The sequence below is a fragment of the Panthera leo genome, chromosome A3 (genome assembly GCF_018350215.1).
Source record: "Panthera leo isolate Ple1 chromosome A3, P.leo_Ple1_pat1.1, whole genome shotgun sequence".
Classification (NCBI taxonomy): Eukaryota; Metazoa; Chordata; class Mammalia; order Carnivora; family Felidae; genus Panthera; species Panthera leo.
In genome coordinates this window covers 117,470,617-117,496,116 of record NC_056681.1, presented here as the reverse complement: position 1 = coordinate 117,496,116, position 25,500 = coordinate 117,470,617, and the positions used below count along the sequence as shown (strand labels likewise).

The 25,500-nt window shown below is 40.4% G+C and overlaps 1 protein-coding gene across 6 annotated transcripts in view; it reads left to right on the top strand.

Moving 5' to 3' along the window:
- BABAM2 (BRISC and BRCA1 A complex member 2) overlaps nt 1–25,500 on the top strand; it is a 393,896-nt gene that overhangs the window by 125,583 nt on the left and 242,813 nt on the right. For all 6 annotated transcript variants that reach the window (XM_042933377.1, XM_042933374.1, XM_042933375.1 and 3 more), the window contains one exon: nt 13,870–13,944. In XM_042933377.1, coding sequence (XP_042789311.1) covers nt 13,870–13,944 — 75 coding nt within the window. The remainder of the gene's footprint in view (nt 1–13,869; nt 13,945–25,500) is intronic.

Genomic DNA, 25,500 nt, shown 5'->3' with positions numbered 1-25,500 from the left:
AGCATGATAGGTAGAGGAGGTCAGTGAATGGTTGGAGAACTTAGGGGCATGACATACATGGGGAACAAGAATTGTAAGCACACATTCTGGTTTACTGGTCAGTAAATCCGATCTATTATCACTTAGTGTAATACTGAAGCATGAAGACTTTTGTATGAAATACATTGATGTTTATTAATTAAAACATTAATATTAATATGCTCTCTAACTAAACCACCATAAAATTGATACATTCTTCCTGGCCTAAATATAAGTCCCTTTATTTTGGTTCTCCTGATCCGACCGTCCATCTGATAAGTACCCTCTGTAATGAATCCAAGAGTATATGTAAGTATTTAATACCTTTGGATTACAAGATCCTGTATTCTTTTGAGAGGATGGTGACTGCTTGCCTTCACCGTTGTCGTCATTGAATTTTTCTTTCTGCCACATAATTTACATTCTTAACTTTCCATTTCTGTTCTTAAAGTGTGAGACTCTTAAAAACCTGAGATGCCTCCTCCATTTTATTGTCATCTGGCAAAAAGAAAATTTCAGTAGCCATGTAGAAGAGGGAGAGGGTTCTAATCTCTCATCAACATTCTGGCAAGTCTGATAATTTGAAATACAGTGTTCCCTCCATATCACCTCAAAGATGATCTCCGCCCCCCCCCCCCCAAACTTCCATTTAGAAGGTTTCAGCAAGTGCACACTTGGAGGTAAACATTTGAAAGAAAACCAACAAAAACCCTCTGCTCTTTGCCTTTGTCTTTTTATGAAGCCATTTCTCTTATTGCCTTGCCCATCTCCTTTAATGAATGAGTAGATGTTAGTTTTGAACATTGCATTCTTTGTCTATGGTGTTTTTGTAATTTTTAGTAAACACTTTTTTTAAATCTGGAGAAAACAGAGGATACATTGGAATGTAAGCTTATATGTTCAGAATAAACAATTCTTTTTTTAAAAAAGTTTATTTACTTATTAGAGAGAGGGGTGGGGGGAGGGACAGAGAGGATGAGAGAGAGTCCCAAGCAGCTCTGCACTGTCAGCACGGAGCCCAGCGTGGGGCTTGAACTCACAAACCGTGAGATCATGACCTGAGCCGATATCAAGAGTCAGATGCTTAACTGACCGAGCCACCCAAGCATCCCCAGAATAAACAACTCTTATATGTGCCTGCATGGTCAGAGTTTTTTTTTAAGGTTTGTTTGTTTGTTTATTTATTTATGACTATAAATTCACAAGAGGGTATAAAATAGTAGAGAGATCTTGCATACCCTTCACTGAGTTTCCTCCAGTGGTTACATTTTACATAATGATAGTAAAGTATGGAAACTAAGAAATTGACGTTGGTACAATGTATGTGTTTGCCATTTTACCACATGCATCATTTCCTGTAACTACCACTGCAGTCAAGAGGCAAAACTATTCCTCACCACAAAGATCTCCCTTCTGCTACCTCTTTAAGCAGAGTTAGTGTTAAGATTAGAATTTTAATTTTGATGAATGCCACAACATAAGCCACAGGTATAAAATCATATATACTGTTTTGATACAGTATATCAAAATAAAGGTACATTATACATTTTCTCATTGGCTAAAGCCTAAGGTCTCATTTTAAATTATGTATATTGACTGCCTTGTCAGTATTTCCTGCATGGGTCTGTTGTGTCTAAAGAACCAGTGTTTGTTAACTTTAACAAAGCACCATAAAGAAGTTTGTGAATTTTTCTTTGACTTCTAATTCCCAGAACTCAAAGTTAGTTATCGTACCTCATATTTTTATCAAAGACATTTTTCTTTCCTGCTATGAAATGAATGTTTTGAGATGTTCTGCAACCACTTATTTTCACATAGTTTACATATTAAAGAATACCAGTGGGTGATCTGTGAGATAAAAGTTTTTTGGCAACAGATTTTTTTCCTTTTGTGGGTATTTTCTTAATAATGGCATATACTTACATAATGGAGAATGTGAAGCAATTATTTTTTTTTTTTTCGTTATTATAGTTGACCCCAAATGCCAGTGAGATTTTAGGAATCTATGGCTTATAAATTAAACTCTGGCAGCATTTAAAACTACCGTGCAGAAAAGAAAGGAGCTGTTCTAGGAGGAGCTCCTCATTTGAGTTAATGACCTAGGCTTCTGTCATCTCATCCTGCTGTGATGTTACATTTGAAGGGAAAGTATGTGAGCAGTGTTAAAAAATAAACAAGGATATTAAAACTTTTGAGAGTTCATTTGAGTAAACATCACCTCGACGTGGTTAGGAGCATTCTACTGACAAAAGCTAGGGGCAGGGTTTTTGTAGAGAAGACACTGAAGCAAAGCAGGGAATTTGGCTATAGCCTAAGTGCTCGAATTATCTGGGAAAGCCTAGTTGGCACTTTGTGACTGATTGTTCCTGCTAATTTTGAGGCATTTCTAGGAAATGACTGGCTGAGATTCCAGTTTGCTTAAGTCACCTACCAAGGTGTTAGAACCAGCTCAGTCTAATGGCCTCCTTGTTTGGTTACTTTTATAGCAGTATGTGTTGGAGTTTCAGGTCCTTCTGGGCAGAGGCCATTTGGAAGTGTGTTGGAGAGAGAGTGATCTGAGAGGTGGGAGCTTCAGATTCTAATCCTGTCATTAGTTTTGTGTACGTGTGACTATAGATTTTCTCTTTGTCACTTTCCTGGAGTAACTTCCCTGTCACCCAGCCTTGGGACAAAGGTAAATTAGATCCTGTGCGTAGGAAGCAAACAGAATTGAGCAAACATGGGGTTATGTAATACACAGTATTGTTATTATTAGCCTTCTTTTGTAAATAGTTGAAATGAATTATGATAGTAGAGGCTCAATACATTCTAGGTTAGTGATTGTTCCTGTATTGTCTCTGAATATGCTGTTCATCATAAAGTACCATATGTGGACCAGTAGAAGTTGATGCCACTAAGATGTAGGTAAGGAATGGAAAGCAAGGTGAGAGGGAAAATTAGTTTTTAAATTTTTTTTTTTAAACGTTTGTTTATTATCGAGAGACAGAGAGACACAGAGCGTGAGCAGAGGAGGGGCAGAGAGAGGGGGAGACACAGAATCCGAAGCAGGCTCCAGGCTCTGAGCTGTCAGCACAGAGCCCGACGCGGGGCTCGAACTCACAAACTGCGAGATCATGACCTGAGCCGAAGTTGGTCTCTCAACCAACTGAGCCACCCAGGTGCCCCCAAAATTAGTTGTTAATAGAGACAGAGGTGCTTATGTTTCCGGGAGCAGTTTTGATGGCATTCGGAGCAGAGGAGAGCACATTGCAGGGTGTCAGGAATGCAGGTGGAGAAAACAAAGTAGGGACAGTAGGTTTAGGCAGCATTTGGTGGAGGAAAAAACGAATCATCTGGAAGAGGCAGTGGGGTCCCATGATCACTCCCCACTGACCGGACAACAGGTGTCAGCCTTCCTGTTAGGAACGTTTGGTGGCTCAAGCAGATCTTCAGGTATTTGTGACAGAGAGAATCTAACTTAACGTGGAGGTTAGTATTGGAAAAATGTCTAGAACGGTTCGGCCCAACACGAGAGCTGCCAGCCAGCCATACACACGTGGCTGTTGAGCACCTGCAGTGTTTTTCGGAACTGGGATGGAAGCAGATGCAAGGTATAAACCAGAATTTGAAGAACTTCGTACCCCAAAATGATCTCATTAATAATTTTTATATTGATTGCATGTGGAAATGGGAGTGTTTTAGATATATTGGGATATGGCATTAAAATTGATCTTGCTTGTTTCTTTACCTTTTTATTTTTATTATTTTATTCTATTAAAAAAATTTTTTTTAACGTTTATTTATTTTTGAGACAGAGAGAGACAGAGCATGAACGGGGGAGGGTCAGAGAGAGGGAGACACAGAATCTGAAACAGGCTCCAGGCTCTGAGCTGTCAGCACAGAGCCCGACGCGGGAGTCGAACTCACGGACCGCGAGATCATGACCTGAGCCAAAGTCGGCCGCTTAACCGACTGAGCCACCCAGGCGCCCCTCTCTTACCTTTTTAGATGTGGCTATTAGAAAATACTAAAAATCTTACTCATGCATGTGTAGCTTACATTTGTGTGTTATGTCTCCCTTCTCTTGGATAGCACTGGTCTAGAATGGTGGAAGAGGAGGGCCAGAGTGCTCCGAGGGGGATCAAAATATCTGGAGGGTCAGAAAGCGCGTGGCCCTTTTACCTTGGCCATGAGGATGGAGTAGGTGTTCTGGTGATGCTCGTCAGCAGGGGATCCTTCTCTCATAATCGTCTTTCAATTTATTCTGCTTGGGAGTTATGCCCTGGCGGCACTTGACTTGGAGACAGGGATAAACTTGTGCTCCTTTGAAAAGGGTGTGGTGTGGGTATCAGCTGTGTTACACACACTTCTAGGAAGTGACAGATTTGTTTGTTTTTATTTTTAACCACATGGAACTATTATGAGTTGAACATTATTTAAAATAAATGAACCCATGACCAGGGCTCACATTTTTATTGTTTTTGTAATGGATTTGTTATATCGAATTCTGACCTGGATGTCAGTAGGAGTACTTGGGATCTTGCCCTCAGTAGTGATCTTGCCCTCAATCTGATCTTGCCCTCAGATTTTGACTTGATTCCTAAGAAGTGGTATGTGTGTGCCTCTAAATTACTTTATACCTGTAGACATTAAAGGTGAGTGTGAATAGCTTTTTCAGTTTTACTGACATTTGAAAGGAATTTTATTTTATTTTTTAAATAATAGAACTGTCAGTAGGAAGTTCACATTTCTTTTAGCAGCAGGATGCATTAAGTGGAGAAAACCTGGTTTTATGGAAGCAGATGAAGCACAGAGGAAATCCTTTCCATTTCCTTTGCCTGTACCTTGGAGAGCAGTGTGTGAGGAAGGACGGGGATCGTGCCACGTGCCTCTGTTTGGGAGGCCACTTGTTTGTTCTGAAATCTTGGGTGCCTTGCCCCGTTTCCTAGGTGGCCACTTAGATGTAGGGAGCACCCTTTGCACAGATTTCTCAGCGTAAAAGGGTCTGCAGGGGACATCAGAGAACCAGCTGCCCCGGATTTTTTTTTTTTTTTTTTTTTTTTTTTTTTTGAGTAGGCTTCATGCCCAGCGTGGAGCCCAGCACAGGGCTTGAACTCACAACACTGAGATCAAGACCTTGGCTGAGATCAAGGGTACAACGCTTAACTGACTAAGCCACCCAGGCGACCCTTCCCCGAGTTTTTAATGCTTTTTTCCCGTGAAGTAAAAGGGAAAAGGTGAAGGATCCTGTGTTCGAAGTGTTCTGTGAGACAACCCCTCAGATCATCTTATGGCTTTGGGGGAGAGTGCACATAACTTAATCCCCCCACTCCTAAAAGCTTCCCTAGTTTTTCAGTTATTTCTAATGAATTTATGGTGTCCCTAGCTGTTTTACTGTGAAGAACTCTGGAGGTAGTGCTGATTAGTTCAGAAGGCGCATAAACCAAACAGAATTCTTGCCTGGGAATGTGGAGATGGCACTGAGAGAGTGAGCTTAGCCTCCTTGTGAGTAACTGGTGTGTCACATGTAAATTTTTTCCCATATTATCTAGTCAAAGGAATGAGAAAGTGGTAGTTGGAGAGAAAGATGAAGCATAGAGTAGAGATAAGACCAGGACAAACAGCTCAAGGTGTTCAAGTCTCTCGAACTGAGGCTGGGCTGCGTTTTAGCCTTAGATTCCATGAGAAACCTCAGATCCTTGTAATAAATTATCTTTCATTTGCTCAGTGAGTTTGAAATGGAATTCTGTTACCTAAAATGAGGAGTCCTAACTCCATGACTTCCACAGGATCCAGTGAATATCTGTCAGAACATCACATCGTAATATTTTGTTTGTCTAGTCAAAATAGACTTTAAGCTCCATGAGGACAGAGGCTGTATTTTGTTTGTCTTAAGATCTCCATCACCTAACCTGGCACTTGGCACAGTAGGTGTTCAGTAAATGTTTGTTGAATGAATGAATGAATGAATGGATGGATGAGTGAAGGCATGAATTAGGAGCATCTCATTATGCACACTTTGGACTGTAAATTTCTTTTTAAAAGTTTTTGAGTGAATAATACATTCATATTGTTGAAACATCAAAATCTGTTAAAAGATATGTAGGGAAAAGTCTCTCTCCCATCAGTGTCCAATATCCACCCAAATCAGGACCGCCTTCCTTTCCTTTTCCATCCCACGTAAGCACTGCTATAGCTTTCTTCTAGTGTACCTTTTCAGAGTTCCTTTACGCGCGTAGAAGCAAATACAAATACAGACACTTGTATATACACACACATTCCCCCCTTTTAATGCAAGTGGTAACATATATCACACACCGTGCTTGGCAGCTTTGCTCTTGACTTGATACAGCTCCGAGTTTCTTTCCTGAATAAGCACATAGAGAGCACCTTCATCCTTGTACCCGTCATCCTCGTACCTGCCGTTTTGTGTGTGTTCAAGTTTGTCTGTAAGATAAATAATTAGAAGAGGAATGGCTGGATCAAGGTTTATGTGTGTTTATAATTTTGTCTGTAAAATGCCCTCCATGCAATTCATTCTAGTTTATTAACCCAGCAGCAGTACATAACGGTGGTTGTTTCTCCACACTGTTGCCAACAGCGTATTAACATATTCGAAGATTTCTGTCAAGCTCCACTTTGCAGAATGGCCTGGTAGCTCCTCTTGGACTAACCCTTCCACAAGTAACAGCTGTAAGCTCTGGGCAGAACATAAAGCCCTGTGCCTCAAGGTGCTGGGTAGTGATTGAAAGCAGTCAGATACCGGATGGGGGTTGATACTTGGAAGAGGCAAAGGCAGAGCTAACAGGACAAAATCAAAACATCTAACATACATGAATGTGGAGTCCCGGAAGGAGAGGAGAGGAGAAAAAGAGGGAGCAGGGAAATATTTGATGAAATAATGCCTAGGTATATCCAAGTATGGCAAAAGACCTACATTTACAGATTCAAGAATCTCAACAAACCCTAACTAACCAAGACAAATGCAAGTCAGAATACTGAAAACCACACATAAAGGGAAAATCTTAAGTGGTCACAGAAAACTGACACTTTATTTGTAGGTGAGTAGTGAACTTGAGTCAACGCTGACTTTTCATCAAAAACAGCGGAGGTGAGAACACAGTGCAGCGACATCTATGAAGTGCTTTGATGGATTTCTGCCAAGCTGTTTGGTAAAAAATGATAATTTGTATTCCTTCTGTTATGAATAAGGGTATGCATTTTTTCATGTTTCAGACTATATTTCTTTTCTGTATATTCTTTGCTTGTTTTTCTTGGGGTTTTCATCTTTTTTTTTTTTTTTTTTCATTAAGGTCATTAGCTTTTTGTGGTAGAGTCACAAAGACATTTTCCTCTGTCAGTTGTCTTTTGACTTCGCTGATGGTGGTTATTTGCCATCCATGAAATCTTTCTATTCAGGCTGTCAAGCTTATTTGTCTTTTCCCTTTTGGGTTCTGAATTTGGAGTCGGATTTCAAAGGCATTCCCTACTGCAAGGTTATAAAGATACTCATCAGTGTTTTCCTCCTTAAGGTTTCAGCTTTTACACTGAAATTCTTAATCTACTTGGGCTTTATCCTCATATATGATATGAGATGTGGATCTAACTTTATTCCTAGATGACGATGCAGTTGTCCCACATCACCAATCATAACACTAAATGTATTTGGCTCATTTCTGGACTTATTTTCTGTTTGATTTAGCTACAGTATTACCCTGCTGTAATTACTGTGTTCTCACTCTCCGGTGTAGTTAGCCCTTCTGCTTTGCTTCTTTGAAGTTTTCCTAGCTGGTATTAATTGCTTATTTTTCTGTGGGGTCTAAGGACCTGGCTTTCTAAGAGTTCCCTCAGAGTAATGAGCCCCAAAGTGTAGACAGAGTTTTCACAGGTTGTAATTTATAAGAGCATTATTTTGATGAGTTTCTGAGTCGCTCCCTAGATGATAAGCTATAAGAGGGCAGGGGCCATGTCTCTTTTCCTCATTATATTTGCAGTACCTAATATAGGGCCTGACACATTTTAGGCTCTTAACCCATAGTGATGAATGGGGAATGAATCTTGAGCTCTGACTCTTTATTGCTCTCTCAAAGGCTGTAGGCAAGTTTCTTGACTGTTTTAGGCCTAAATTTTCTCATTTCTAAAATAGGAACAAGTGAATTATATCTATAGAACAGGGTTTTGGGATAATTAAATAATATAGCTTAGAAAACATTTGGTAAAGAATGAGATGTTATGAAATCCTCGTTAGACTGGCTTTGGCTTTCCTTTTCACGTGTAATGAGTAATTACGCATTTGCCAAGGAATAGTCTCCAGACTTAGGCTATTGGTTGTCAGAGTCCATTTGAAGAATCACCATCAGACTGTCATCCTATTAAAGTTGTAGTCCTTCTCCTCCTCCTCCTCTTCCTCTTCTTCCTCCCTCTCCTCTTCCTCCTCCTCCTCCTTCTTTTTTGTTGTTTATTTATTTATTTTGAAAGACAGAGAACACAAGCAGGGGAGGAGCAGAGAGAGGGGGAGAGAGAATTTCAAGAAGGATCTGTGCCATCAGCGCAGCGCAGGGCTCAATCTCATGACCCATGAGATCATGACCTGAGCTGAAATCAAGAGTTGGGCGCCCAACCGACTGAGCCATCCGGGTGCTCCAAAGTCATAGTCATTCTTGAGTGTTTCTTAGCTTTTAGCTGTCTAAGTGATAGAAGCAGTCAATTTCGGATGACAGCTTGTTTGTTGACAAAGGAACAACCTCTCAGAAAGGAAGTCAAATTTCCCTTTACATAGTAACCTGGGTTTGGAGCCCATTCTGCACAAGATGTCTGCCTGTCACTACCTGTCACATGACATAGCCGCTATTACCAGAAGAAAAGTTAGATTTAATAAATTGCCAAAACTCATAGTCTTATTAGTTTAAGTTACTTGCCAGTGTACTACAACTTGAAAAAAAAAGGAAGGATGCACATATTTATTGCTAAGCTGGGGAAATTGCCATGAAGGCAGTTGGCAGAACGGCTGACATTTTCACAGTCAGAGGTCAGATAATTTTCTACATCTATCCAAGAGAAGGTTTGACCAAGGACTGACAAAAAAATCAAATTATTCTGTTCACTTGGCTGCATCTAAATGTCTCATTTTCAGCTTACAGGAAAGATTGCTATGGAAGCAATCTTTGACGTGACAACAGCGTGACCGTAAATTGCTTGAATAACTGTTGGAACTTCGAATATAAAAACACAGAAAAAGTCATCTGAGGTAGAACTCAGAAAGGATTTTTCACTTATGGTTTACTCCTTATATAATTTATGGTTCAAATTTTATATTAAGGTATGTTTTAAATCAGCATTTACTTAGTTACACAGAAAGAGATGACGTCCAGGTCACAAGGAAAGTCAGTGGCAGAACTGAAAGCTGAATTCTTGAGTTGTAGTTTCCAGCACTTCCAACCCTGTGAGAAACAAGTGCTAAGTTTTCTTTATTCTCTCAATGGCAAAATAAAGACTGTACGGTCAGCTTGAAAGTTGGAGATCAAAAAACACTTTCTGCGGTTTCCAGAGAACCAAATTTCCTTTCACAGTCTCGAGTTTCTCGTGTTGCGAATTTAGTTGTGCAAATCAGCCCATTGCTGATAAACACAAACTCCTCTTAGTCCTTGGATCCACATGCCTTTTATTATTAATTTAGTCGTGTAAATCAGTCTTTTGCCAATAAACATAAATTTATATTAGCTCTAGGATCAACATTTTGAGAGGGGATAAAGTAGGGATTGTCTGAGCGTTTTAAAAGGAATGTTGGTCTAAAATAGCTGGTAGAATAAAAATATATTGTACAAACTAAAATAGGGCAAAAGAGCTAAAATGCAGTGGATGGACTAAAATAACTAGCAGTTCACATGAGTCCAAGTGCTAAATACGTAATTATATTTCCCATTACCTTATATGTACAAGACTTGTTTTAATTTTTAAATCGTACATTTTATTCCTTTCATTGTTTTTTTTCCCCTAAATATAGATGAGCCATTGGGTGTAACAATGTGAACATTTTGAGATCGCCATTTTAACTTGGCTATTGCCATTTTAACAATGGCTATTTATTGATTGGTTGCTTCTCTAAACTGAAAATGAAGATGAATTGAGTTTGATTTATTATTGTCTATCCAGCCACCTCCCTTCCCCAACCTCTTCCAATCCCTTAGTACTTATAAAAAACCTCTCTCAACATCCCCAGAAATGACCTACCCAATGTTCCACATAGATGAAGTAGTCACTTTAGTGTTCACTAATTTTATGAGCGATTGTTGCACGTCCTACTGGGGTTAGGAAAAGAGAGTTTCTGCATGAGCTTTGATCAGTATTAGTACTTGTTTGCTCCAGTAACATTGTCCTTCTTGTTCTTTCTTGAACATCTAGGGCCGCATCACCCCTTTTTATACTTCTTGTTTTCCTTGCCTGGGATGTTTTTCCCCCACATCCCACATGATTTTCTTCCTCACCTCTTTCACGGCTCTGCTCAGTTGTTACCTTGTCAGATTATTCTATAAAGAAGCTATACTTAACCGTCTGAGAGTTTTGAGCAAAGGGGGATCGTGATCTGACTAATGTGTTAAAAGGGTTGCTGTGTGTATGGCGATGGAAGCAGACTGCTGGCAAACAAGGGCTGAGGCAGTTGGGGGTGATTGCAACCATCTAAGCTAGAGGTAGCTGTGGCTCAGATCACGTGGTTGTGTGGTGGCGAGAAGGGGTTGGGGCTGAGGATCTCTTTTGAAGGTAGAATCAGCAGGATTTGCTGCCACCTTGGATGTAGGACAAGCGAGAAAGAGAGGAGTCAAGATCTTGAGGTTTTTTGGCCTGAGGGATTGAAAGAATGGAATTGCTGTTTACTAAAATGAAGAATAAATATCAAAGGAAGGAAACCAAGGGTTTGGTTTTACTCACGATCGTTGGATACATGAAACAAGTTAGGAAAAGGTCTGGGCAGAGATAGAAAATTTGGGAATCATCAGCATATAAAAGGTATTGAAAATCTTGAGCCTGGATGAGATCACCAAGGAAGTGTCAAGGAAGGAGAGAGATCTTGATCTGAGCTGTGGTGGTGTGCACCAGAGTTCAGAGGCCAGGAGACCGTAGGGGAGGCCAATGAAGTAAAGAAGAACCAAGAGAGTGGGATCCTGGAAACAAAGGGAAGAATGTAAGGAGTAATAATCAGCTATGTCAAAATGCCGCAGAGAGAACAAGTAATAAAATGGGGACAGAGAGATGACCATTGGGTTTGGCAGTGGGGAGGTCATTGGTGACCCTGATGGGCTGTGGGGGTTGGCTGGTGGGGAGGAAGGGCTGACAGGAGAGGGTTCCAGAGAGAATAGTAAAAGAAGAAATGTGTACGTTGAGTATAGACCAGTTCTTTACAGGAGATTGTTTTGTGAAGTTCAACAGAGAACTGAGATGGGACCTGAAGTGAGGTATGAAGTTAAGAAAGATTTTTTTTTTTTTTCAGAGAGAGGGCACAAGTGAGCAGGGGGCAGAGAGAGGGAGAGAAAGAGAGAGAATCCCATGAGGGGCAAAGAGAGAGAGAGGGAGAGAGAGAAGCTGGGCTCACCAGAAGCAGGGCTTGGGCTCATCCAGTGCGGGGCCCAAACTCACGAGCGGCGAGACCATGACCGCGAGATCATGATGTTAGCTGAAGTTGGATGCTGAACTGACTGAGCCACCCAGGCACCCCCGGAAAGACTTTTTAAATGATGTTTGCATGCTGGTGGGAGTGAGTGGATAAAGAGGGGAGAATTGCTTATATAGGAGAAAGAATGGGGATAGTGGTTGGGAATTTGTCTTCTTTGATGAATGTCCCTTACCCTGTGGTGCTCTACCAGCACCAAAGGAAGACTTTTCATTCTTCCCATACCCCCAAATTCCCACTGGGCCAGATACCCCTCTAATAAGCTCTCGTAGAAATCTGTAGTGTTACACGTTATCCCTATACTCACCTCTTTCAATGTAGGAGCCCCTGTGCTTAGGTCCAAAGAATCCCACTGACCAGGTGGTATTAATTGTAGAGTCCTCCAGTTGCTTAACAAAACACCAAGACCATACCTTTCTGGTCATCTTGGACTCTGATAAAATGTAAGAGTTTTAATAGGCTCTTTCACAAACCTTTTCCTTCCACCTACTGAGATGCAAGCTGTTTGTAGATCCTTAGGTGACTCCTAACTATTCTTTCAAGTAGCCTGCGTGTATTGGCATTGGGTACTGAGGATAGCTGCTCAGCACCAATGATTTTCCTTGTTTCTCACCACTGACATTTCTGGCGGCACAGTGGCTGCTGTGAGTCTATCTGGCTTGCCTCAGCTTTGAGTCTGTCCATTCAGTTCTCTCATTTCTGCTTTTTGTGTCATGGGGTTAGGCTTGTGGCAATGAGGAAGTGCTCCGTCCTTAGCTGGAGGTTGATGTAAGTTAAAAGATGTTATAAGCGGCAAAACAACAACTCCCATGCAGATGGTCGTTATCACTTTTATCTTTTGAGCTCAAGGTTTATATTTCTGTTTGCCTTTTCAAGGTTTTAGGTCAGAGTTTAAAAATTGCACCCAGTTCCTAGGGTCATTATAGACAGGTGTGGTGACTGATGTGCAGTCTTCTGGAGAGCTGTGCATGTGTGCTTGTGTGCCTTCATTCACTGATCCATAAAAAAATATTTGTAAATGCTTGCTATGTCTAAAGATGTGTTTTAGTAACCTGAGGTGCTTTTTTTTTTTTTTTTTTTTAAGGGGGAAGGCAGTGGAGACATTGGGAGCTGTTTAGTGTTCACAAAATATAAAAAGGATAGAGACCCACTCTTTAGAGTAGTTCTAGATCATTCCTGGAGTTCTTTGTTCAAACAAGTTGTTATAGTGAAACCCAGTATGTCAAAATCCCAAGCTGAACTGCAGACATGTAGTGAGAGAGGTTGAAAGACCCAGGATACCACCAGCTCAGCACCCTTCCTTGTGGCCTTTGCAGACAGGTTCCTTGGAACCCCGAGGTGTCTGTTAGCCCAACTGGAAAGACCCTTCTGCATACTGTGACAAAGTGTTTTTAAAAAAATGTGATGCCTTAGACTTTCCCATTGTAAACAAAACAAAACAAAACAAACAAACAAAAAACCCAAAAAAGAAAAAAAAACAACTTTGATTTCCCATCATCACAAAGTGAGAGGAAAACTTTTTTCTTTTACATGAATTTTTTTTCTTTAAAGAAAAGTAAAAGCTATTTTTAGGCTTGGCTAAATGTTTTAATTCTATAAACCTCTGTACATCTTTCCTATGGAAAGAGAATTGAGAGAATTACTGAAAAGTTATTAGTTGGTGATGGATGCTAATAGACTGTCCAGGAGATTAGAATCTTATTTGGGGTACCTACTGATAGATTGCTTTATATTATAAGGGTAGAAGTTTGACCTATGTATGTATTTCCAGACATACTATAAGGCATGGTGATACATGTCAGTCATCTGTGAGTTATAAATCTTAGCGAATTGGTCTGAATGCTTTAGTGAAAAGAAATGAATCAAAGGGACAGGTCTGTCTTTATTGCTTGGATTAAAAAAAATCATATATTCATGTATATTTTTTACACTTAAAAAAACCAAAAAGGTAATGCTACCTTATAATTTTATTGCACATTAAAAATGCAGATTTAAAAAATTCTGATTGTGCTTTTAGTAGCTAATAATTTAATAATTCTTTTTGATCTTTCCCTACTTTTCCAACCTTCTTTTCTTGCTTGATGTTAGGAAACCCAAACTGAAAATGCCTCCAGTTTGAACAGGTTGAACTTGTGGCCTTGGTGATAATTGTTACTTTACAATCAATTTTTTATTTTAATCTTATTATTATACCTTTTGTCCTACAGACTGGTGAATTTTCAGCTCGTTTCCTCTTGAAGTTGCCGGTGGATTTCAGCAATATTCCCACCTACCTTCTCAAGGTAAAAATATACGATATCAGTGTGAGAATGTAAATGAGCTTTTAAAGTAATTATTTGACTCTGAATATTTGTATGATTGGCTTGCCTGCATTTTGTTCAGATGATGAATTTATTAAAAATATTTACTATACAAAGATTACTGAGTTTGTTATCAAAAAGCTAAAATAGTAGCCCTAAAAGTAATTTCAAAATGAATTTTCCTTACAAAATAAAATCCATAATAAGTAAACTAAATTTGGGGAAAACAATCACTGTTAGTAATCTTATTGGGAGGAGAGACTCTCATGGAAGTTGTCTAAAAGGCATTCTTTGGGTAGGATTGCATATTAATTATTGTGTGCTAAAGGGCATCTCATTTTCCTTATTTATGTCAGTAGTTCATCTTAGGCACCTTCATTGTTGGGCTGTCCAGAATTGATTTAGACCAGTGTATATGGCATTCTTTTTTTTTTTTTTTAAATGTTTTTATTTATTTTTGAGAGACAGAGAGACAGCACAAGTCGGGGAGGGGCAGAGAGAGGGAGACACAGAATCTGAAGCAGGCTCCAGGCTCTGAGCTGTCAGCACAGAGCCCAGTGTGGGGCTAGAATGCATGAACTGTGAGAACATGACCTGAGCCTAAGTCAGATGCTTAACTGACTGAGCCACCCAGGTGCCCCTATATGGCATTCTTTAAAATGTGTTGCAGGCAAGGTGTGGCTGGGGGAGAGTCACTTTGGGCTGGGGTCTGCAGATGCTTTGCACATAAGAGGCAGAATCCCAGTGACTAGGCTGTGGTTAGCATGAAAGAAACCAAATGGACCAGGGAGCAGGTTTGAACAGAAAGTCGTAACACAAGGCCTAGGTTCATCACAAATGAGGATCTGGGTTGGGATTTAAGATATAGCTAGCTGCCCTCAGCCCTGTAGTTGTATAGCTTTAGTCTAATGGAAGAGAAATGTCTGCCTTCCTAATTTGATGTTGTGCAGAGAGTTAATGGTATTTACAATCATTTAGAGAGAAAGAAACCTTGTACAAGTTTCCTGGTATATTGTAGCCATAAATAATACTAGATATTAATCTTGATTGGAAGTATGGTTTGGTGGAATATAAGCTATAGACCATAGAAAAGATTACAGAACACTTTTTATTTTTTATTTTTTATTTTTGAGAGAGAGACAGAGTATGAGCAGGGGGTGGGGGCAGGGTGGGCAGGCAGGAGAGAGGGAGACACAGAATCCAAAGCAAGTTCCAGGCTCTGAGCTGTCAGCACATAGCCCTACATGGGACTCGAACTCATGAACTGTGAGATTGTGACCTGAGCTGAAGTCAGATGCTTAACTGACTGAGCCACCCAGGTGCCCCAAGGGAACGCTTTTTAAAATACATTCTACTTGGGGCGCCTGGATGGCTCAGTCAGTTGAGCGTCCGACTTCGGCTCAGGTCACGGTCTCACTATCCGTGAGTTCGAGCCCCGCGTCGGGCTCTGTGCTGACTGCTCAGAGCCTGGAGCCTGTTTCAGATTCTGTGTCTCCTCTCTCTGACCCTCCCCCGTTCATGCTCTGTCTCTCTCTGTCTCAAAAATAAATAAACGTTAAAATACATTCTACTTGGGGCACCTGGATGGCTCAGTCACTTGAGCGTCTGACTTGGGCTCAGGTCACGATTTCATGATTCACGTTTCAGCCCTGCATAGGACTCTGTGCTGACAGCTCAGAGCCTGGAACCAGCTTTGGATTCTGTGTCTCCCTCTCTGTCTGCCCCCACCCCCCTGCTTGTACTCTGTCTCTCTCTCTCTCAAAAATAAATGAAACGTTAAAAAAAATACCTTTCACTCAAGGTGGGGAAATTATTTTCTTTCACCCTAAGTAAAACATGGGAGTTTTGTGCTTCATTAAACTTTCGTTTTTAATTTCTCATTGACTAGTTTTCCACTCTGTGTCTAAGGGTTATGAAGTCCAAGTAAGAATGGAAGTCAGCAATTTATATCAGTTTCTCCACACTCCTGTTGTGGAAAATATGCATATTATATCTGTGATTACCAAGCATAATTAATTTGGTTTTAGCAATTACTATGCTCTATTCGAGTAGCAAGCAGTCTCCTTGGAAACTTAGATCACAGACTCATCGACCCACGTGGATTCCAGTTAAAACTCTATTTCAGCTCATTTAAAGCCAAATTCAATAGTATATGAGAGAACGTTATTTCTATAATCACGTCAATCCATTATTTATAGTGACAGAATCTGTTTTCATTTGTTGGGCCTTATCAGTTCGATGGGTTGTCTTGTTTATTTGAATCTAATGTTGCCCCTGCTCATGTTCTTGAGGGTCAAGGCAAAAAATATATCTTGTATTATAATCTAATTTTTTTCTTTTCAAAATCAAATTTCCATATTTTCTACTCTAAGAGTCCTAACTTTGTATTATTATGTCCTTACTTTCCTTGCTAGTCAGATAGGAAAAAGGTGGAAACTATTTGGCAAAACCGGAAAGCTTCCCCCCCAACCCCCCACACCCCCAAGGTACTATGAAATGACGTTTCTACCATAGATGAAATGCCTACATTGCAGCACTGATGTCTTTCTGGATCTTTAATCCATGCAAAAAGAATAAAGCCACAAGGACAGAAAAAGGAAGGAGAGAAGGAAGGAAGGAAGGAAGGAAGGAAGGAAGGAAGGAAGAAAAGGAGGGAAGGAAGGAAAGAAAGAAAGAAAAAAGAAAAAGAAAAAACTTTCTTGTATAACACAAAACAACCAGGAAAAAAATACCTGCCTAGTGGAAGTAATCCAGAATGCCCATTAAAGGTTTTAAAATCTAAGTTCCTAAAGTTTTCGTATCATAACCTTGGGACATTTGGCTGTACTACTCTAAAAACTGAGTTTGCATTAGGAACTGATTTACATATTATTAGCATTTGGATGCTCCTAATCTGATTACCAGGCTGCTATCTGATAGTCTCAGTCCCAAAATAAAGTCTTCAGATTCTTAGGATGAGGATACTGTTCAGCATCAATGTAGTTTTGCCTCACCATCCCAAAGAAATGAAAAGTGAAGTAGAATTTTAAATATTGAAATAACATGGAGTTTGACGACATACTGATTTGCTACAGTGAAATTTCTTTGTACCACGATGAAGCCATCATCCACGTAATAAGTTTATATTTCCAAGCATACTTCTTTTATCCATGAAAAGAATTTTTTCATGTGAGAATGAAAAATCCATTAAATATTCGATGATATGATTTTACTTAATGTTATACTTTCGGCATATATGGTTCTTACATGGACTAGAGTGAATTTATTCTGAGAATGAGTCCTGACTTCAGTGTCTAAATTTTATTCTTGGATGAGGTAAGTCAGTGGGTCAGATAAATCACTTACATAAAAACTCAGGAAAAAAAAATACTTCTGTATTAATTAGGATTCTTTATTTGTGGGTGGTGGAAATCCAGCACAAACTACCAGAAATGAAATGGGAGATGTAGTACAAATCCCCTGTTTCTGTGGTCCACATAGCAGGATAATCTACAGATAGACATAGATCAGCTTTCCTGTGTCCGTCCCACTTGGGCCAGGTATGCACCCTTGAACTTCTCAACTGGTGTGTTTATGTTGAGAAATTGTGGTCCCAGAATAAAGGGCAGATTACTGAAATGACAAAAGTGTAAGAGTCACTCTAGTTACTAAACCAGAGAAGGTTGTATGTTATCTCACTATGGAGTATGGCTTCCCTGAAAAAGAAAAACTGCTTTCCAGCCTCATATACTCAGGTTTAATAATTCTCAGACCCAAGAATAAAGACAAGAACATACACAAGTCAGTTTTCACCACATCCTAAAGGAAATCAAGAGCAGCAACTTCTAATGACTAGGATTCAGCCTCGTGACCTGTTCTTTGAGAAAAAACATACACTAAAAATTCGTTTTATGGCAGTTGTGTAAGCGGTTACTGGAGTGTCTCTACACTGGGTTCCATTGAGCCCTGGCCCAGCCCAGCGGTAGTACCATAACCAACTTACTACGACTGAAGTACTTGGACTTCTGGTTTCTACAGTAATCTTCTCAGCATCATTTAACTTGACACAGTCTGAAGGATTGCTTGCTACAGTAGTTTAGTCCCACTGTGGTGTCTGAATCATAACGCTGTATGGAAATGAATTGAAGGTGAAAAAGCTGCATTGGGCCGTGTGTGTTGGGAGATGAGGTGCTCAACCTTCTTACCCTTCAGAAGCCACCATGGCTGATCAGTCAGGGCACGGTCAGTGCAGGGTAGTGGAACACAGGTCACTCTGCCAAACAGAGGCGGACAGCAGGAATTAAGGTCAGGTTATCCAGACAGCTTCCAGGGCCCAGGACAGGTAGAGAGTCTCAGGCAGATATCCAGACTGAAATCCTACATGGTGTAAGAAGGTCATTAACATGGGGGAGAGTCCAAGACTACTTGTGTGGGAAGGAGCTGCCTCCTCAACCTGACATTGACTGGCGGGTTCAACCTGCTTAGTCATCCTTTTCTCTTATCACATGTAGGTTAGCAACTGCAGGTGCTCTCAGGGCCAGGCAGGTACTGAGGAGGCATGAATCTGGCTGGATGTATATAACACAGTAAGAAATGGTGAGAGCCGTAGAGAGCCGGCACGTGTGTGCTTCATGTAGAGCAGCAGCTGCTACTCAGCTACAGAGTTGTTGCCTGTGAAAGTGTGGGCCTCCTGCTGCCACATATACAGATGTTATGAAAAGGAGCCTAGATTCTCAGGGGTTTTTATCTGGAAAAAATGGCTGCTTTTTAAGTGACGGCAACGGATAAATATTTTTTTTAAACACCGCTGGCCAAACAGAATACTTTTGTGTGTTGGCCACGGCAGTCTGATAGCCAGGTAGGCTGTGGAAGGGTGTTCTGGAGAAAATCTCAGGCAGATAAGGCACCACGCCCCAGGGCATAGGGTGGTCATCCGTTGCCGGACTATGAGAGCAGTAGGTGGATTGGCACCACGTTTCGCCTTCAGATGTACAGACGCTGATTCTGAACTAGGGAACCATTTTGTATTTGTCAGTGTTTCCAGAGAAACAGAAAAAACAGAATACTTTTGAGAGGATATTTATTACAAGAATTGGTTTACAAGGTCACGGAGGCCAAGAAGTCTACAGTGTGCCGTCTGCAAGCTAGAGAACCAGGGGAGGAGAGGAGGCCCTGGTGTAAATCATGGAGTGTGAAGGCGAGCGAGCCAGGAGTTCTCATGTCAAGGGCAGGAGAAAATGGACTTTCTGGCTCAAGGGAGGGGAGGAAGAAGGGGAAAGGAGGAGAGCAGGAGGAGAGGGGAGGAGACAGAGACAGAGATGGAGACAAAGAGGGAGAGAGAGAATTCATCCTCAACCTTTGTGTTCTGTTGGGGCCCTCAAGGAGTGGATGACGCCCTCCCCCGTTGGTGAGCGTGGATCTTCTTGACGAAGTCTCCTGGTTCAAATGCTAATCTTTTCCTGAAATGCCCTCAAAGAAACACCCAGAGATCGTGTTTCACGAGCTATCTGGGCACTACTTAGCCCTGTCAAGTTGAAACATAGAGTTAACCATCACATACGCATCCTGTTCATAAGGCTGGTGAATTTGTGACTGGAGCCACTAACTAAAATATAACTAATGTATAATTTCATAGAGAAAGCAGTTTAGACCTAGATTTTTGGGTATTCTAGGGCATAGAAAGTACATTTTAAAATGATCTCCTGAGGTGTGTATTGTGTTTTCCTTTGGGATATGTGGTACACCAAAATTCTATTGCATATTTATTGGATACTTTTCCACTTTGATTGATATCATATTACATGACAGAGATCCATATGAAGTGGCTTGGTACCCTGAGATTATTTTAGGAGCCTACGGAACCAAAGTAAATTTGGGGAGATTGCATCTGTTCAGCATGGTCTTGTCTGGGAGAACTTACAGAAGTGGGCATGAAGTTCCAAGGGTCCTTGGATTCCATTTAACTCCAGATGATGCCAGTTAGTTTTAGTCAGTGGTTCCCTTGCTGGGCTGCACTGATTGCTGGCCCTCCTCAGGCCAATGAAACTGGAGTTTTTGGAGGTGAAGCCCAAGTATCATATTTTAAAAGTTCCCCAGGTAATCCTGATGTGCACCCAGGGTTAAGAGCTACTGCTCTAAGTAAGAGCTATGGATTTCTATTTTGGCTTAATAGACTCAGACGTAAATGGATTTATTGGCACAGTGATGGCATGACTGCGGCCCTCCTTGGTGCCTCCAGCCTCATTTATTAATGGGCTGGCAGTGATAAGCTTAGAATGGTGGGAGTGAGGAGAGGGAACCAATTGGTATTGAATAAATACTGTTTGTAAGAACCGGACTAGGTACTTTATATATGATCTCATTTAATATTCTCACCAACTCTGCAAGGTAACTTTTTCCCTTCATGTTTTTAAATAGATAAGGACTCTGGAGGCAACATTATAGAAGTGATCCAGGTAGCAATTTGTGGAACTGGGATTTGGATGCAGGTTCCTTGGCTCTAAAGCCAGTGGTCTTTCCAGCACACCACACTGCAGCAAGAAACACTTTGTATTGCTAGATTATTTTCACTTTAGCTGTCAGAATGGGAAGCTAGGCCTCCTTACATCTGTCTTGCCGTAGAAAGAATAAATGAGATTGAGGAAGGACGCTAAAGTGAGAGCTGCAGTGGTCTGTGTTCCAAGGTAAATCTATCCGGGGTGGTTTTCAGAGGTGAGATGTTGATGTGCTCTGTGAAGCCCTAAAATGGGCAGGACAAAGGAGGAGAGTGACATGGGTGTCCCTGGATAAGATGAAGGTGGGAGATGCAGTGCGCAGGGACTCCGGGGACACCATGAAGAAGAGAAAAGGTAGTCAGAAAGGGCTTGAATGGAAGTGACAGTGGAAAAGAGGTGAGACATGGGGGAGCCCAAGACAGCCTTTTGTTCTTTGTGATGTGGAGTTAAGGTGGTTGGAGATCTGACCTGCAGGGATGCTGAAACTCCCCGCCACTGGGGAGAGTTTAATTGTGTTAACACATGAATCATTTTGTTTTAACTCAGGAGGTCAGGCCGACTTGGAAATGGGAATGATGCTGGATCAGGTAGAGTCTGAGAAGTTAGTGAGGAGGAAGAGATGGGATCCAGGCCCTTCTTCTCTTTCCTTGACTTACACTGTAGTGACGTTAGGGGGATCTTAGTGGGACCCAGCAGGTGACAGAAGGAAGACCTGGAACTGGGGTAGCTCCAGAACCCCTCTACCCTCCTCCCTCGTGTCCTCAGCTGCTTATAACAACTGAAGCAGAGTGTACAGAATGGGCGTGGCTTCACTCTATCTATCTATCTATCTATCTATCCATCCTTCTATCTGTCTCTCCATCCTGTAACCCTGACCCTGACCCAGACCCTGACCCAGACCATATTGACTTGGCTTGTTTGGTCTTCAGTGCAATACTACTGTGCAGAACCCTGAAGTATTGATTTTGACTTAAAGTGATTTTGATTTAAAGTGATACTAGAATCTGTAGAGGATTAGACAAGCAAAAAAAAAAAAAAAAAAAAAAGGAATACAAGGATAATTATGGTTCCCAAATATCTTATACTATAGTTGGTAAAATATAGTTAAAAACATTAATTAAAAAAAATTAAGCACTAAAAAATAAAAAAATAAGCACTAATTTGCATGCTACATGTACAGTAGGCCTTTAAAAATGCACAGATTGTTACAGGTTGGAATTGTTAGAGAAACCTTTGTGACCAAGTTTAGGCATAAACTAGACCCTGAAAGAGGCATAGCTTTTAAAGACTGGAAAGGGAAGATAGACAGCTAAGATGTCGTTGATCAAGTCATTCTTGGTGGGACAGTGGACACACTTGATTTAGGGAGCAGGGAATAATAATCTAGGCTGGAAGAGAAATTTCTTGTAGAGCATGAGAGAGAAAACTGGAAAGATGCCTTGGAAAGATCTTGAATGCTTGAAGAATGATTTCAGACGTCATTAAGCAGGTAGTCCTGATCTCTTTACCCCTGGATTATCATGGTAATGGCTTCCTATTTTATTTCTTTGGCTTCATTCCCTCCCTTGTCCAATTTCTCTGCAATATTACTGCTAGGGTAGTCTCCTTTAATCTTCGCTTGAAACAAATAATGGTTTCTTGGATCCTGCTTCCAGAGCCTAGCCATCCGTGCAGTGCTATTTTATACTATTCCCTAACTGTGCTATTAATCTGAGATGGGAGGCTCCCCTCCTTGTCCTGCCAGTGTTGTGAGAATTCACAGTACTGTCACTTTGCTTATATTCCCCCTCACAGCTCTGAAACCCCTCCTCTAATCTTTTCCTAGAGAATTTACTTAATTGACATAAGAATGAAGTGAGGCCCTAAGAAGTTTCATTTACTTGCCCAAGACTGTTAAGTGTTTATTTGGAGCTGTTGACAGAATATCTAGTCTTCATTATTGACAGCAGGGACTAGAGAGGAGCTAAGTGATCAAAGTAGAGAAGAGGATCATGAAACCAAAATGAGGAAGTGTAACATACAACTATGGGGAAGCCAAGGCCTGAACTTGGAGGGCCCAATGGAAGAGAGTTGTCATCTAGGTAGAAGCCCAGAGTTGTGTAAGCCAAAGATTTAAAAATGTTAAATGAAGAAGGGAATGCTCAAATGCCATTGAATGAACAAGATTAGACCCAAGAAAAAAAACATTTGCTTTGCCTGGAGCCATAGGGAGGGTGAGAATAGAGAACACTGCAGTATAATGGTCAGGGAGAGACCAGATTATTGGTGGTCATGAGAGTGCAGGTGAGTAGGAAATATACCCAGTGGGTATTTGGCAAAATGAGTTTGGGAGATGGGATGGAAACTTGAAAAACTGAAAAGACCAAGTGAAATTGTCAAGAAGAAACAACTGAAATGATAGCATACTAGCCAAAACAGTCATGGAGAAGGTTTTTCAGGCAACAGCTTTAATTCATGACAGACTTGAATATGATAATCTTACTGGTGTTCTCTCTTTGGAAAGTTTCAAGGGAATATGGCTGGGGAAACCAATTTTAAGTGGTACTCTCGTTCTTTCATATAGTCAGGGAAAATAGGTAATGGCATGCATGTCAAAAAAGTGTGTGTGACAGTCACATTTTGTGACTTATCAAAGATTGAGTTTTAGTAAATTTGAAGTTTTGAAATTTCTCATTCTTCTCACCTTCCCTTAGAAACAGGGGAGGATTTTACATTCTGTGCACCCATAAGAAGAGTTAGACCAATGAATTTCTCTGGGATTTTTTTTTTTTTTTTTTTGATGAATTCTTGCACTGTCCTTTGTTATTTGGAATTGTTTGAAAGTTTATTTAGTTTTACGTATTTGCTGGGAAGGAAACTGATAATTTCCCCAAAATATTCTCTTTATTTGAAATCCAGCAAGCTTGTTAGGGTGATATATATTGACTATAGTCATTTCTCTGCAAGCATAAGATAGCAAACATTAAAAAGGTTTCTGATCCTGATAAATGACTATAAATTCAAAGGATGACCTCACAAAGATTTTTCTCTAAACCACAGATTAAATGATGCCTCAGAATTTGAGACCTTTTAGTTTAGGGAATTTCTTGGATCCAGTAAAGTCACGCTTTTAGAAATAAAGATTGCTTTAACTCATTCTTGTGAAATCTGGTTTTAAGGCAAAACAGTTGTCTGGTGCTTGAAAGACCATAAAGAATTCATAGGGAACCCTCATCTTATCTCAAAGGAAACAGTTTGTGTCTAGTCAAATAGGAGAGGGCATCTGTTTATTCTTGTAATGAGTCTGATTTATCATTGCTAAATTTGAGCCAAATTTAGCATTTGAGACTTAATCGCGAAGAAGGTAGTGAGATGATCTGAAAACTTACTCTTCAGGGAACTTCCCTTTCTTCCTTCATGAAGTAGGGGACCCATGGCTGCTTTTAGTTCATTGTCCTTGTTCCACCTCCCTCCTCTAGAGAGAGAAGCGGGGCTTAGAGAAAAATACACTCTAAATCAGGGGCCCCAAACGTCTTCTCTAAAGGGCAAGATAGTAAAATTTTAGGCTTGCAGGCCATATGGTCTCTTTCACAACTACTCAGTTCTGCTGTCACAGCATGAAAGCAGCTACAGACAATATGTGAATGAATGAGTGTGGCTGGGTTCCAATAAAACTTTATTTTCAAAAACAGGCACTGGGCTGGATTTGGCCTGTCGGCAGTTGTTTGCCAATCCCTTTTCTAGACTATGGAGGGGAATATTTCTTCACAAAACCCTGGGGACATCACAGAAAGATAAGTAAAGGGATTTGGTTCAGTGAGGTTGAGTGGTTTTTAATACCATGATCTCTCAGTTTATATTACTAGAATCTTCAGTGTGGTTGAAGACTCCCTGCTACTCCTTCCTCCTTGTTTCCTTTCCTTCCTTGTTTTCATCCTTCCTTTATTCCATCTTCTCTTTTATTTTTAAATAATCTGTTAGTAACATGTAATTTACTAAATTCTCTTCTGAGTCTTAGTCTCCCTGCTAAAATGTGGTCAGGCTATCCCTCCAATATTATTAATGAGATAATGAATATGATGGTACTTAATATATGTCTGAGCTTGCAGTAGACAAGGAATAGAAATGGTTTTGATTTTATTTAGTCATTTAATTTGTATTTCAAAGTATCGAATTTATTGTGGACTAGGAAGAAAGTAAGTATTCTGTTGAAAGTAAGATAAACTATATTTGTTGCTTCTTGTTTCCTCTGTCCTGACTTCCCCCATCTAGAATTCAAAGCCCAAATTTACACTTGCCCTAGATTTCCAGATATAATGTATGGTAATTCTGACAACAATATATTTTCCTACTAAAAATGAAGAACAATCACAGGTAGTTTCTGTGAACTTCCTTTTTTTGGGGTGTTCTTTCATTTTATTTTGCTCTTATTTTTTATGGCATGCTTGTGTTTTCATTTTCTAAGTGAGAATTTTAGAATATAGATGTATCTCAAATGACGGTTAGCTGACCTGCTTTGCTACGCTGTCCCCGTATATGGTGATAGTCCTTCAAGTACAGTCTGTTCTTCGAAACAGCGTGCTTCAATAACATGAAACAATTCATGCATGATTGGTAGTGGACACATGTCAGTATCATACAAAAGTTACCATGGTTTATAGTTGAGTTTTCCTATCACGTTAATTTTTGACCATTAAATAACATCAGCTGAATCCAAAGTATACTAATACAGATGAACGTAGCAAGCTGTGGAGGGACATTGTGTTGCACAAAATGTCCGTTCATTCGCTCCATATCCTTCCATTTGGCTCAGTTTTGCCATACGACTTGTATTTAAATATTTATTGCATGATTTCCCCTGATCTTTGTGAAAAGAAACAAACTCAAGACAATGAGCCAGAGCTATCCCTATTTGGTGTCATTACTTTGTCCCCAACCTGCTTCTCCACTGTAACTTGTGATGCTGTCCCCCCACCCCCCCGCACCCGACTCTTCCCAATAACTCAGCCATCCAACCTCCTTGTAGCACCTTTCATTAAGCTATCTCTGTGTTTTCAGAAGTCTTATATTTACTGTAATAATTCCT